General features: G+C 38.3%; 1 protein-coding gene and 1 pseudogene across 3 annotated transcripts in view; both read right to left on the bottom strand.

The window, feature by feature from the left end:
- USP25 (ubiquitin specific peptidase 25) overlaps window positions 1-12,663 on the bottom strand; it is a 181,650-nt gene that overhangs the window by 31,532 nt on the left and 137,455 nt on the right. The window contains exons 19-20 of one of the 2 annotated variants that reach the window (XM_081087424.1): window positions 10,748-10,861; window positions 8,489-8,584 (exon numbers count right to left, since the gene is read on the bottom strand). The exons of the other annotated variant lie outside the window; for it this stretch is intronic. Of the exons in view, the coding sequence (XP_080943550.1) occupies window positions 8,489-8,584; window positions 10,748-10,861 (210 nt within the window). The remainder of the gene's footprint in view (window positions 1-8,488; window positions 8,585-10,747; window positions 10,862-12,663) is intronic. 2 annotated transcript variants of the gene reach the window in all.
- Window positions 7,377-7,603, bottom strand: LOC308516466 (UPF0729 protein C18orf32 homolog; annotated as a pseudogene). The gene has a single exon. The product of its transcript is annotated as a UPF0729 protein C18orf32 homolog (transcript).

Genomic DNA, 12,663 nt, shown 5'->3' with positions numbered 1-12,663 from the left:
GCATCAATAAAACGAAAAGGGAGCCAACTGTTTAGAAGAACATAGTGGCAATGAGACATCTGATAAAGGGTTAATATCTAAAATATATAAGGAACTCATACAATTTAACAAAAGCAAGACAATCCAATTAAAAAATGGGCAAATGACCTAAACAAACACTTCTGCAAAGGGGACTTTCAGATGGCCAAGAGACATGACAAAATGCTCAAAGTCACTAATTATCAGAGATGCAAATTAAAATGACAATGAGGTATCACCTCATACCTGTCAGAATGGCTACCATCATGACAAGTGCTGCGAGGATGTGGAGAAAAGAGAACCCTAGTACACTGCTGGTGGGAATGCAGACTGGTGCAGCCATTATGGAAAACAATATAAAGTTTCCTCAAAAAAAATTAAATATTTAACTCTCATTTTACCCAGTGATCCACTTCTTGCAACATATCCTAAGAAAACAAAAACACCAATCAGAAAGAATGTATGCACCCCTCTGTGTTTATAGCAGTACAATTTACAATAGCTAAGATCTGTAGACGTGTGGATAAAAAAGCTGTGGTACATTTATACCAGTGATGGAGAATCTATGACACGCGTGTCAGAGGTGACATGCGAACTCATTTTTTTGGTTGATTTTTCTTTGTTAAATGGCATTTAAATATATAAAATAAATATCAAAAATATAAATCTTTGTTTTACTATGGTTGCAAATATCAAAAAATTTTTATATGTGACACAGCACCAGAGTTAAGTTAGGGTTTTTCAAAATGCTGACACGCCGAGCTCAAAAGGTTCGCCATCATTGATTTATACCATGGAATACTATGCAACAGTAAAATAGAAGAATCTCTTACCCTTTGAGACAGCATGGAGGGATCTGGAGAGTATCATGCTAACTGAAATAAGCCAGTCAGAGAAACACAAGCATCACATAATTGCACTCATACGTGGAATCTAATTAACAAAATAAACGGATTCACGGAGTGGGTCCAGAGACATGGAAGCATGGAACAGAGTGCAGAATTTCGGAGGGATGATGAGGGAGGTTGGGAGGGTGGGTAGATGGCAGGTAATTAACCAAAGACCTTGTATGCAAATGTGCATAGCCTATGAATACAGACAATAGGGTGGTGAAGGCCTGGGGTGGGGGGTGGGGGCAGGCTGGAAGGGGTCAATGGGGAAAAAAAGGGACATATATATAATACTGTCAACAATAATGATTAAAAAACAACCAAAAACCAAAAATAAAATATATCTCATTTTTCAGAAGAATGCCAGCACTCATAGTATACCTCATCCTAGCTCATCAAAATGTGACTCCATAGATAATGTACCTATAGCAATAATATACAATTTTACAATAATTATGCATTATTTGTGTATTTTAAAAAAAGAATAAACAAACAAAAAATAAATGTGTAAACACAATCACTGTATTTAAAGTTAATGGAAATAATGCCAAAAGACTAGATAAAATACAGTGGAACCTTGGTTCTTGAACTTAATTCATTCTGGAAAGCTGTCTGAAAACCGAACCAATGTTTTCCACTAGAAATAATGTAAATTTAATTAATCTGTTCCAGGTCCCCAAATGATTCCTTGCTTTAACTTTTCTTACCGTTTATACAGTACAACTCTAAGGTACTGGTCAATCTTTTTGTTTTTAAAGTGTTTATAAGTAAACACTTTAAAAACCATAAAGGACATAAAATATAAATGAAAATTTAACAAAAATAAAATGTACAATAAAAAATGAAAATTTAATAATAAGTAGCAACAAAAGCAAAAAACATGGTAAGTATTCACAGCACAATTTCCTGAGATGTTAACATGAGTTTTAGCGGTAAACTGACTCATACTTGCACATTCTCTCTTTTGTCGCCTGACAGATATGTGACTGATCATACAGATATGAGCATGAAAGGGTGTCAGGTTGAGAAGCAAATTGTTTGAGAAGAAGACCTTCAAGGTTTGACTGTAATTGAAAGTTGTTACCGTGGGGAAGGGGTGGGGTGAGTGTTGTTTGTAGTATGTATAATTCACTGGCTTTTAAAAATATAAAATCAGGGTTCTGCTGATTTTGCTTAGGGTCTAATACAAGAATAGATTTTTTAAAAGTTTACTTTCTAATTCAGAAAAAAGGGACAAACCTTATGTGAAAGTCATATCCACAATGTGGTTTCAAATTCTCTCACAGGGAGTCTAAATTTATGCGATTAAATTTGCATTCATAAATGCCAAAGCAGGAAAGCAAATTCATTTGATTTTACTGTTGGAAAAAAAAAAAAGGATGACTTTGGATAATCTAATAAAATACACACACACACACACACACACACACACACACACACAGAGGCCAGGCCTGTGCCCTCTCACAGTCTGGGACCCCTTGGGGGATGTCCACCTGCTGCCTTAGGCCCGGTCCCTGGGGGATTGGGCCTAAGCTGGCAGTCAGGCATCCCTCTGGCAGCCCAGGAACCCTTGGGGGAATGTCCACTTGCCAGCGGGGAGCAGGCCTAAGCTGCAGTCGAACATCCTTAGCGCTGCTGAGGAGGTGGGAGAGGCTCCTGCCATCACTGCTGTGCTGGCAGCAATCAGCCTGGCTTGTGGCTGAGCAGAGCTCCCCCTGTGGGAGCCCACTGACCACCAGAGGGCAGCTCCTGCATTGAGCATCTGCCCCTTGGTGGTCAGTGTGTGTCATAGTGACCAGTCATTCCCAGTCGTTCCGCTGTTAGGGTCAATTTGCCAGAAGTTCTATAGTTTTAGCACTTAAAGTCCCTTCTCTAAGGAGTTCCACAGTCTTGGGTATACCAGGATGGTTGGTCATGCTAATCCAAACAAGTTCAAAAGTGTTTATTGATAGGCTACTATGCACAAGGCCTTTGTTTTGTTTTATATATTGAAAAAACTACTGAAAATAAGCAGTATTTTTAAAGATGGTGTTTGATGATGGAACAGTAGAAAAAATTAAAAGAAACTTTTAGATTTTTTTTTTTTACAATTTAAAAAAGTTATATTTAGTCAAAACAAAGGAATGTTAAGAAAGTTGTTAGAAGGCTACACAAAAGAACTAACATTTGTGGAGATGGAATAAGGGAATGAGAGTAGTGAAAGAACATGAACTTTTCATTTAACGTTCCATTGCACTGGTTTACTGGTTTAATGCGATTAAATTTGCATTCATAAATGCCAAAGCAGGAAAGCAAATTCATTTGATTTTACTGTTGGAAAAAAAAAAAAGGATGACTTTGGATAATCTAATAAAATATATATATATATATATATATATATATATATATATATATACACACACACACACACACACACACACACACACACACACACACATAGAGGCCAGGCCTGCTATTTTTATAATATAGTTTTTATACTTTAAACAACAAATTAAAGTAATCAACTGAATTTAGCTGCTAAAGAAAATTTATCTTATCCCTCAGGTGGTTTGGGGCAGAACACTTGAAACCTACTGATTTCTATCAAATGAAGACGAGGGTGAATCAATGACTTGCTAGCACATATACTTTAACAGAGCCTCGGTTAGGACCCAGGACTTCATTGGGGACCCAAAGGCAGAAGTCTCTTCCAACCATTCCCTGCTTCAGAGGGAATAAATAAATATGATATAAAGATATGGTTCATCACCTCTGAACATTTAGAAGTCCCTGAAGTTAAGCAGCTCAGGGGTGAAAGACCATACAGAGGCCCAGATCAGCAAAGAACTGTCCAGTCATGTCACTGTTGTTGAAAACCAGTAAGTTTTGGAGTATCTTGTTATTCAACCCTAAGTAACTGATAAAATCTACTTAAAAAAATTGTTGTCTCAGAACTGTCCAGAGGCGAGCATGCTATTATAATTCTGCTTTCTGATATGGTGAAAAATATCCCTTTTAAGAAATATTTAAACTCAAAAAAAAAGCCAAAACCCCAACCACAAGCTAAGCTGAATATTTAATACATTCTGTAGGAATGAACAAAGATTAGAATTTTATAATATACACTAGAGGCCCCGTGCACGAAATTCATGCACTGAGGGGGGAGGGGAGGGTCCTTCAGCCTAGCCCAGGGGTGGGCAAACTTTTTTTTTTTTTTTAAAAACCACATTTTTTTATATTTTCTTGATTTTTTACAGAGAGGAAGGGAGAGAGATAGAGAGTTAGAAACATTGATGAGAGAGAAACATCGATCAGCTGCCTCCTGCACATCTCCTATTGGGGATGTGCCCACAACCCAGGTACATGCCCTTGACCGCAATCGAACCTGGGACCTTTCAGTCCACAGGCCAACGCTCTATCCACTGAGCCAAACCGGTTTCGGCCAAACTTTTTGACTCGAGGGTCACAATGGGTCCTTAAACTGGACCGGAGGGCCAGAACAAAAGCATGGATGGAGTGTTTGTGTGAACTAATATAAATTCAAAGTAAACATCATTACATAAAAGAGTACGGTCTTTTTTTTTTTTTAGTTTTATTCATTTCAAATGGGCCGTAGTTTGCCCACGGCTGGCCTAGCCTGTGCCCTCTTGCAATCCAGGATCCCTCTTGCAGTCTAGGACCCCTCGCCTGCTCGCTGCTCCTTACCTCTTGGCTCACTGCTCCTTAGCGCCACCGCAGCTGCGTTAGCCAGCTGTGAACCCGGTTCCTGGCTGAGTGGCGTTCCCCATGGGAGCGCACTGACCACCAGGGACAGCTCCTGTGTTGAGCATCTGCCACTTGGTGGTCAGTGCACGTAATAGAGAATAGTCATTCCACAGGTCCTTCAGTAGTTCAGTTGATTTGCATATTAGGCTTTTATTATATAGGATCTCTGTGAGCTCTTATATGTTAAAGATACTAAGTATTTATCGGATATTTGCTGCAAATACATTTTTCCCAGTCTGTCTTTTAAAATCTAGGCTCATTAGCGATTTCCCCTATAGCCACATGGATTCCTTCCATAGATAAATTCTATGTTATTTTTATTGCTATAATTTCTTTTTTTTAAAAGTCTCTTATTCTCGTTGAGTTATGTTTTCTTCTAGTTTGCAGCCATGGGACCATAATGGCTTCACCTCTAACTTTATTTTTTAAAATATGTTTTCATTTATTTGAAAGAGAGGAAGAAAGAGAGAAAGATTGAACCCACAATCTGGGCATGTGCCCAGACAGGGAACCTAACCAGCAACCTACTGTTATACAGGACAGACATCCAGGCCCTGGCCTCAGGCTTTTTACTGGTTGTTGTTAATGCTTATTGGAGTCAAAGGTCCTTCACGGGTGGTTTCTTATGCTAATGAGCTCTCAGTTTCTGAAGGAGGCTGACGATTCTCCTTCAGGGTTTTCACAGGACAGGGGCACCTCGCAGAACCCCTACTCCTAGGAGACTCGCCTTTCAACAGTAATAACAGAACAGCTGACACTGAATGGCCACTTAACACAGGCCCCAGCACTCTTCTAGGTGCTTCACCTGGTGACCTGGCCTGATCAACAACCCGAGGAGGCTGGCACTATTATTCCCAGCTGTCAGATGAGAAAATAAAGGCACGAGTTGTTAAGTGATTTGCCAAAGTGCAAGGCAGAGCTGGGAGGCACGCGGAGTGGGGGCTGCTGGGGAACAGATGTGCACACAGATGACGCAGGGATTCCCATCATGAGGGACAACTGAGGCAGGACAGGACAGTGCCGGGAAGAGAGGGAAGGCAGCGGTATTGCCCCGGAGACCCAGGGAGCACATGCTGGGACCCGGCTGGACTCCTGACCCTCAGGGGTTTCATATTGTAGAGCCATCTTGCCCGGGAATCCAGAATCCGAGTTCTCCCAGGGACCCCAGGACACGGAGCAGGCAATTTCCACACCTGCCTACATTGCCAGTTAAACACGGGTTCGTAAGCCCAGTGAGGCAGGGGGCAGATAATCACAGTGGCAAAGTGAGGCTTAGCACCTGTCAAGCACCGGGCTGAGAGCCTTATGTGCACATTCTCATGCACACCTGTAACATTCCACTGAGGCTGGTACTGTTATCATACCCATTTTATAGATGAAGAAACCGAGGCTCAGAGAGGTTACACAGGTCTAACTGGCGGAGGCTGTGTGACTCCAAAGTCACCATGCCCCTCTGCTACCCCCAACCCTTGGGTGGGTGGCGTTGCTAAGTCCAGCTTTTCTCTCCCTCTTGCTCTGGGACACCCGATGATCAGCAGGGCTGAGCAGAGGAGGAGAGACAGGGCTCCGAGGGACCCAACAGGGGACCTGGCCATTATTTCTCTAGAGCCCAGCGATAAAGAATCAATAAGGAAAAAGACTGGCCGTTTCCAGGATGTTCTATTGTATCTTCTTCCCACTAATGGAAACTGGTTTGCCATAGGCCAGTGGTCGGCAAACTGTGGCTCGCGAGCCACATGCGGCTCTTTGGCCGCTTGAGTGTGGCTCTTCCACAAAATACTACATGCGGGCGCGCATGTACAGTGCGACTGAAACTTCGTGGCCCATGCGCAGAAGTCAGTATTTTGTGGAAGAGCCACACTCAAGGGGCCAAAGAGCCGCATGTGGCTCGCAAGCCGCAGTTTGCCGACCACTGCCCTGGGCTATTATTAGTATAGATTAGACCAGGGGTAGGCAAACTTTTTGACTCGAGGGCCACAATGGGTTCTTAAACTGGACCGGAGGGCCGGAACAAAAGCATGGATGGAGTGTTTGTGTGAACTAATATAAATTCAAAGTAAACATCATTACATAAAAGGGTACAGTCTTTTTTTTCAACAGTTTTATTCATTTCAAACGGGCCGAATCCGGCCCGTGGGCCGTAGTTTGCCCACGGCTGGATTAGACATTTATGTAAAAACTGTTCCATTTTTCCCAAAGAAATATCCTCAATTTCTTATCTTTGTTATTTTCTTCAGAGCAATAACCTATAATTTCTACTCTCGCAGATAAGGGGCTCCACTGTGTTGGGCAGTAATTATAACTTTATGTTTCAAGTCATTATCACCTCCAAACACTCCTTTTCATTTTACTGCACAGGCTCACTGTACTGTTTTATAGTAAAAATATACTCCACTCAAATTCAAAGAGCCTGAACAGAAGCTAGAAGCCCAAGGATGCTTAGGTACTGATTTAGTAACAATGTCTACTGGCACAAACCTCGTATTTATTCATATTATTAAAGCTATGTTAATGAAAAAGGAACTCGGGAACGAGATCATTAAACATAACTAAATACATTCTAAATATAAATACCATGTATTTCCTGATTAATATCAAGTAAATATCTAAACCATCCATCTCAAATTCTGGTCTAAAAGAAAAAGGTCAGAGACAATTACAAAGAAGGTGCTTCACATTATTAGGTCTATTTTGAAAACAATGAGGTCTTCTGGGACAATCACTCTAGTCTTTCTTTTTATCAGAGATTTCTGTTCCTTGTGTTGGTAATCTATTTATGTCTGCACCCTTATAGTCTACTTTGCTTTTGCTTATATTGTTGGATTCTTACATAGCTTTTCTAGGCCATATGCGACTAACAAGGGGGAAATCAGAGGGCATAGGTACAGTTCTAGGAACTTTTTGTAGACCCAGAGCAGAATTGGAATGACAATACAAGGAATGCACACCATTGTCCCAGGTGTGAACTCCTGTACCTCGACCACCAAGACCAAGTGGAAAATCGAAAATTTTAGATTTTTAATGTGAAGTAAAGGAGCATGCATCAATTATAGTGAACTATACCCCATAACTTTCTGTTTGTTTTTAATAGAAAAAAAGTAAACACTAACAAGGTGATAGGAGTGAAAAAATCCTAGATTTTCAGTTAATCTAAATAAAATGACAAAAATATACCGTGTTTTCATTTTACAAATAAGTAAAAGCAATAATATTGTAATAAAAACATTTTAAAAATCTGGAATCAGAGGGGAAAAAGATTGAGTCATCAAATGATGCATCAGCTTGATTTGTCTCACATGCCTTGAAATGATCAGGATATCAAAAATTAACTATGGGGAAAACATAAGTGAATAGAAACATAAAAAGACAATACATGAATGAATAATTTAAAAAATAACCCAATAAAGAAAACAATTTAGTATCATGTGATAACAAAATTAAAAATATATATATAACACTAACTAAGGGTATACCAATGAGGCAAAAATTAACTATTATCAGAGAGTTATTCAGTTCTTAGTTTTGCTCATCAATAAATACCCTTTTTTCCTCTTCAAATAAAAACATAATTTAAACTTCTGTGAACAAAACAGAGGTGCACTACTAGGGTAACTCGGGTAAAATGCTTTGTTTTTGTTGAATTATTTCGATTAAAAGAAAAAAAAAATCGGTCTTCGATTCATGCACAAAAGAAACTCCCAGAACAACAGGTAACCACAGCTACTTTAGAAAAAGAGTAATTATACAAGAAAACAAATTTAGTTCATGGAAATAAAACATTTTAAGAAGTCTCATTTAAAAATAGTAAAAACATAAAGTGAAAATGTTAATTGTACCTTAAAGAACCCTGCTTCAGGGCCACACCTGTCATATATACTCCTGGATTTACCTATCGCCATGATAATACCTTGCATGTTCGGTGTCATCATGATCTGCCACAAGGGATTGAAAGTTAAGTTTTTGAATGAGTAACATAAAAAATTTAAAAAAACAAAATAATTACATGCAAGTTAGAAGTCCTTTACTTTTCATTACTTATAAATCAAACGTTGCATTTTTTATAGCAAACGTGATCCAGTATGCATGTAAGTATATTTCACAATCTCTACAGGGCCACATCTAGTTCATATGGTGCCTTTGTGCAAAAAGCAAAAAGGCATCCTCTCTGAACCAAACAATTTTAAAAAGAGCCCCTTCTTGACAAATTAGAAAAATGTGCTGCTCTCTGAATGAGAGAACCATTTAGAAATAGCAACAATCTTTTTATTTAAAAAGGTGCCTCTTCATTAAGGTTTGGGGAGCTCAGTAAGCATAAGCTCAATTTCAACTCCAAGTACGCCCATTGGCTAGGTGTTCTTGCACAACCATACAACCTGAACATTCATTTGCAGCAGCCTTGTGTCCACAGACCTTGGTGCCAAGCACATGCAGTTAAACCATCACTCTATGCATTAAAAAAACAAAACCTTTGCCAGTTGCATAAGCATTTGTACAAAAGGTAGTGTTAAATGATTAATCCTAATTCTGTTTTGTTAATGCCAGAAGGTTCACCCTAAAACAAGCAGAGATGCTTAATAAACGTTTTATTAAACACGTAAGTTTCTATAATTTTCAAGTACCAACATAGTAGTATTAAAATAACTAGAACAACATATTGATATTAAGTACTAAATACTGAAGTATATATTTTTTTGTTTTCATAATAGCTTATTTTTAGCTGTTTACATTTTAAAATATCTGAAAAAATGATATAACTCAAGGCACTATGAAGCTATTATATTAGAGCTGTCAAGAGAGTGCATCCAGCCCGGCTGGTAGGGCTCAGTGACTGAGCAACAGCCCATGAACCAGGCAGTCATGGATTGATTCCGAGTTAGGGCACATGCCTTGGTTGCCAGCTTGATCCCCAGGAGGGGGCATGTAAGAGATGTTTCTCTCAATTTTCTACCTTTCTATCCCTTTTCCTTCCTTTCCCTAAAATCAAAAATATATATATATTTTTTAAAAGGAGAGAGTACATCAATTACCTCTGATTCACTGAAACTATTATTCAAAGTATATATTTTGGATTATATACTGAGAGTTGCAATAACATTAACTACTTGAGAAAATCCTTCTGACTATTTCCTATCTCACAAACCTGCTCCTTATTCTCATTATGGCCATGCTTTCTTACATTGATGCAGTAAAATTAATATCTGTATGACACCTCTGATTTTAGTGCCATAAAGACATGTTTAACTCATAGTTTAATTATAATCTTGGAATAAGTCTAGAAAAAAGTTACTTGGAAAAAACTATTTAGTGTATATTCAATTCTCATCTATGCCAGTAAAATGACAGAAACCAAGGTCTTCTCTATGCCCTTCCTGAAATATGAAAGATATCAAAATGTAAAAGTCTTAAGAGAAAAGTGGAGGAAGGGGGGAAAATATGATGGGACCAAGACAATAGTGTATTTTCATCTGGATTCCCCCAAAACACCTCATGAGAAGCAAAAATGCTTCTATAGTGTTAGAAATCCAACTAGATGAGAATTAATAGTGGAGAGGTAGAAAAAGATAAGTTGGAAAGTCCCATTGTGTATAAAACTCTGGTAGGCATTCAGCAACATTGATGAATCATTTAATTCACAGTCACATGGAGGTTGCAAAAGCAAAAATACCAATTATCTATTTGTAATAAGGATGTATGTTCTTCTGGCAGGAAATGGTGGCCAAAGTATTACAATACATAACTCAAGCAAAAGAGAAAATTAAAATTATTTTAAATGCTCAAAATTTTTGCTATTTAATTGAACAAATCTTATTGTAATCTATCAGCCTGAGAGTAAACCAATCCTACATCTGCATAAGAGAATTAACATGAGAAACATAAAATTATTATTCTGAAAAATTCCATAAGCTTTCTGCTTAAATTGTTATTTGAAATTGAAAGTTGTGTTAGCAATTGGTAAGGTACTTTCAGACCATGGGTGGCAAAGCTGTATGTTATGCAGTAATAGACATCAGTGTGAGGGTGCAGGCATGCCCAAAGTAATGGTATTAAATAGTGAAAAATAAGTAGAACAGTGCAGAGCGCTGTGACAAAGGTACCTCGTCATCATAACCCCCCTCCTTTGACTCAATCACAAATTTCCCTACATGAGGAATCGCCACCTCTACAACTTGCTGGTTACAAGGTGGTTGGCTTGTAGCACTTTCAGGTTTCTGCAGGAAAAAATCATTAGTATGAACATTAGAAAAGAGAAGAACAATGGAAGCACCAGTTTAAGTGTAGATTCTTGAGTCTTTTAAAAATATCTGCATTTGCCTAGTATAAAACAAAACCACTTAAATCTGACTATTAGAAACAAATGAATTAATACAAGATCTCCAGCTTTCCCTTTTCATCTCAAACACTAAATTAAGTTTTCATTTACTTTTTTCCCGTAAAGCACCTTGGACTCTAAATCCTTAAAAATTATAAACAGTGGAGTTGCAGTTCCTATTACTATCTTCAGAGCTGAAGTTTTTTTGTTTGTTTGTTTTGTTTTTAATTCTAATAACTCCATAAAGCTTTTTTGATACTTTATCTCCATTAAAATAAGATTTCTCTGCCCTGGCCAGCTGATTCAGTTGGTTGGAGTGTCGTCCCATTCACCAAAAGGTTGTGCGTTAGATCCCCGATAATGGCACGTATGGGAGGCAACCGATCTATGTTTTTCTCTCATTAATACTTCTCTCTCTCCCCTCCTCTCCTCTCTAAAATCAATAAATATATCTTCGGGTAAGGATAAAAAAAAACCCAAACAACAAAAAACCCCCCAAAGATATTCTTCTGAACCCAGAAGAGTTTGTAGGCTTTCTTTCGTATGATTTTACTTCTCTATCCTTTCTAGTAATCAAGTGTATATCTACTCACTATCCATACTCTATGGTGCTTAACTCACTCTGTAACAGCCTATGAGACCTAGTACCATATATTTATATCATAAGTATCCAATGAATTCTTGTTTTTTTAAAAGCTGCAAGATACTATTTTTAACCAATCAGATTTCTTTCTTTTTATTTTCTTTAACAAAGACTATAAATTTCACTAATCCACACTAAGAGTGGAAGGTAGCATGAAATCCAGAAAAGTCTACTTGAAGACACTAATGCAGCTCATTCAAAATACTGCTCAGATCTTATTTTACTGTATAGATTTGTAACTAGCATATTTAGTATTTACGTATGAACAAAGTTAAAAAGTACCTAAAATGCTTCAATAAAGCTTGCTTGAGTAATTTTAAATTGCACCATAAAAGTTTTCCTAAGCAAAAATAAAATATTTTTTTAAAAACTTTACTTTTGATATTAAACAGAAAACTTTAATAAATAAAGGGTTTTATTTCCATTTAAAGGTACGTTTTAGGGATATGAGCACATTCTGATTTTCCAGAAGTACATTTGCAGGAAGAATTTAATTAAACAATAAAATAAAACTAATGACCAAGACTGGCACTGTTCCTTTTAAAAGAAATGCTATTTATAAATAACATTTTTCGAAAAGATTTCCTTCGAGTTCTTCATTTTTCAAGGAAAAATAATGAGCTTGTATGTTTGCCATGATCATGAGATAATATTCAGGTTACCCCACACCTGGGACATAATTGTTGCTCTATAAATGACAGGCATTACCAATATTATTATACTACTAGAGGCCCAGTGCACAAAATTTGTGCATGGAGGTGGGAGTGGGTGAGGGGAAGGGTCCTTCAGCTTGGCCTGCACCTTCTCGCAATCTGGGACCCCTTGGGGGATATCTGGCTGCTGATTTAGGCCAGATTTCGCAGGGATCCCTGTGGGATTGGGCCTAAACCTGCAGTTGGACATCCCTCTCGCAATCCTTGACTGCTGGCTCCTAACCGCTTGTCTGCCTGCCTGCCTCATCGCCCCTAACCACTTGCCTGCCTGCCTGATTGCCCCTAACTGTCTCTGCGTGGGCCCCCGCCACCACAGCTTCATCCAGAAGGATGTCCGGAATGACG

The sequence above is a fragment of the Myotis nattereri genome (assembly GCF_964212035.1).
Source record: "Myotis nattereri genome assembly, chromosome: 3".
Taxonomy (NCBI): Eukaryota; Metazoa; Chordata; class Mammalia; order Chiroptera; family Vespertilionidae; genus Myotis; species Myotis nattereri.
This window is presented reverse-complemented; position numbering and strand designations above follow the sequence as displayed.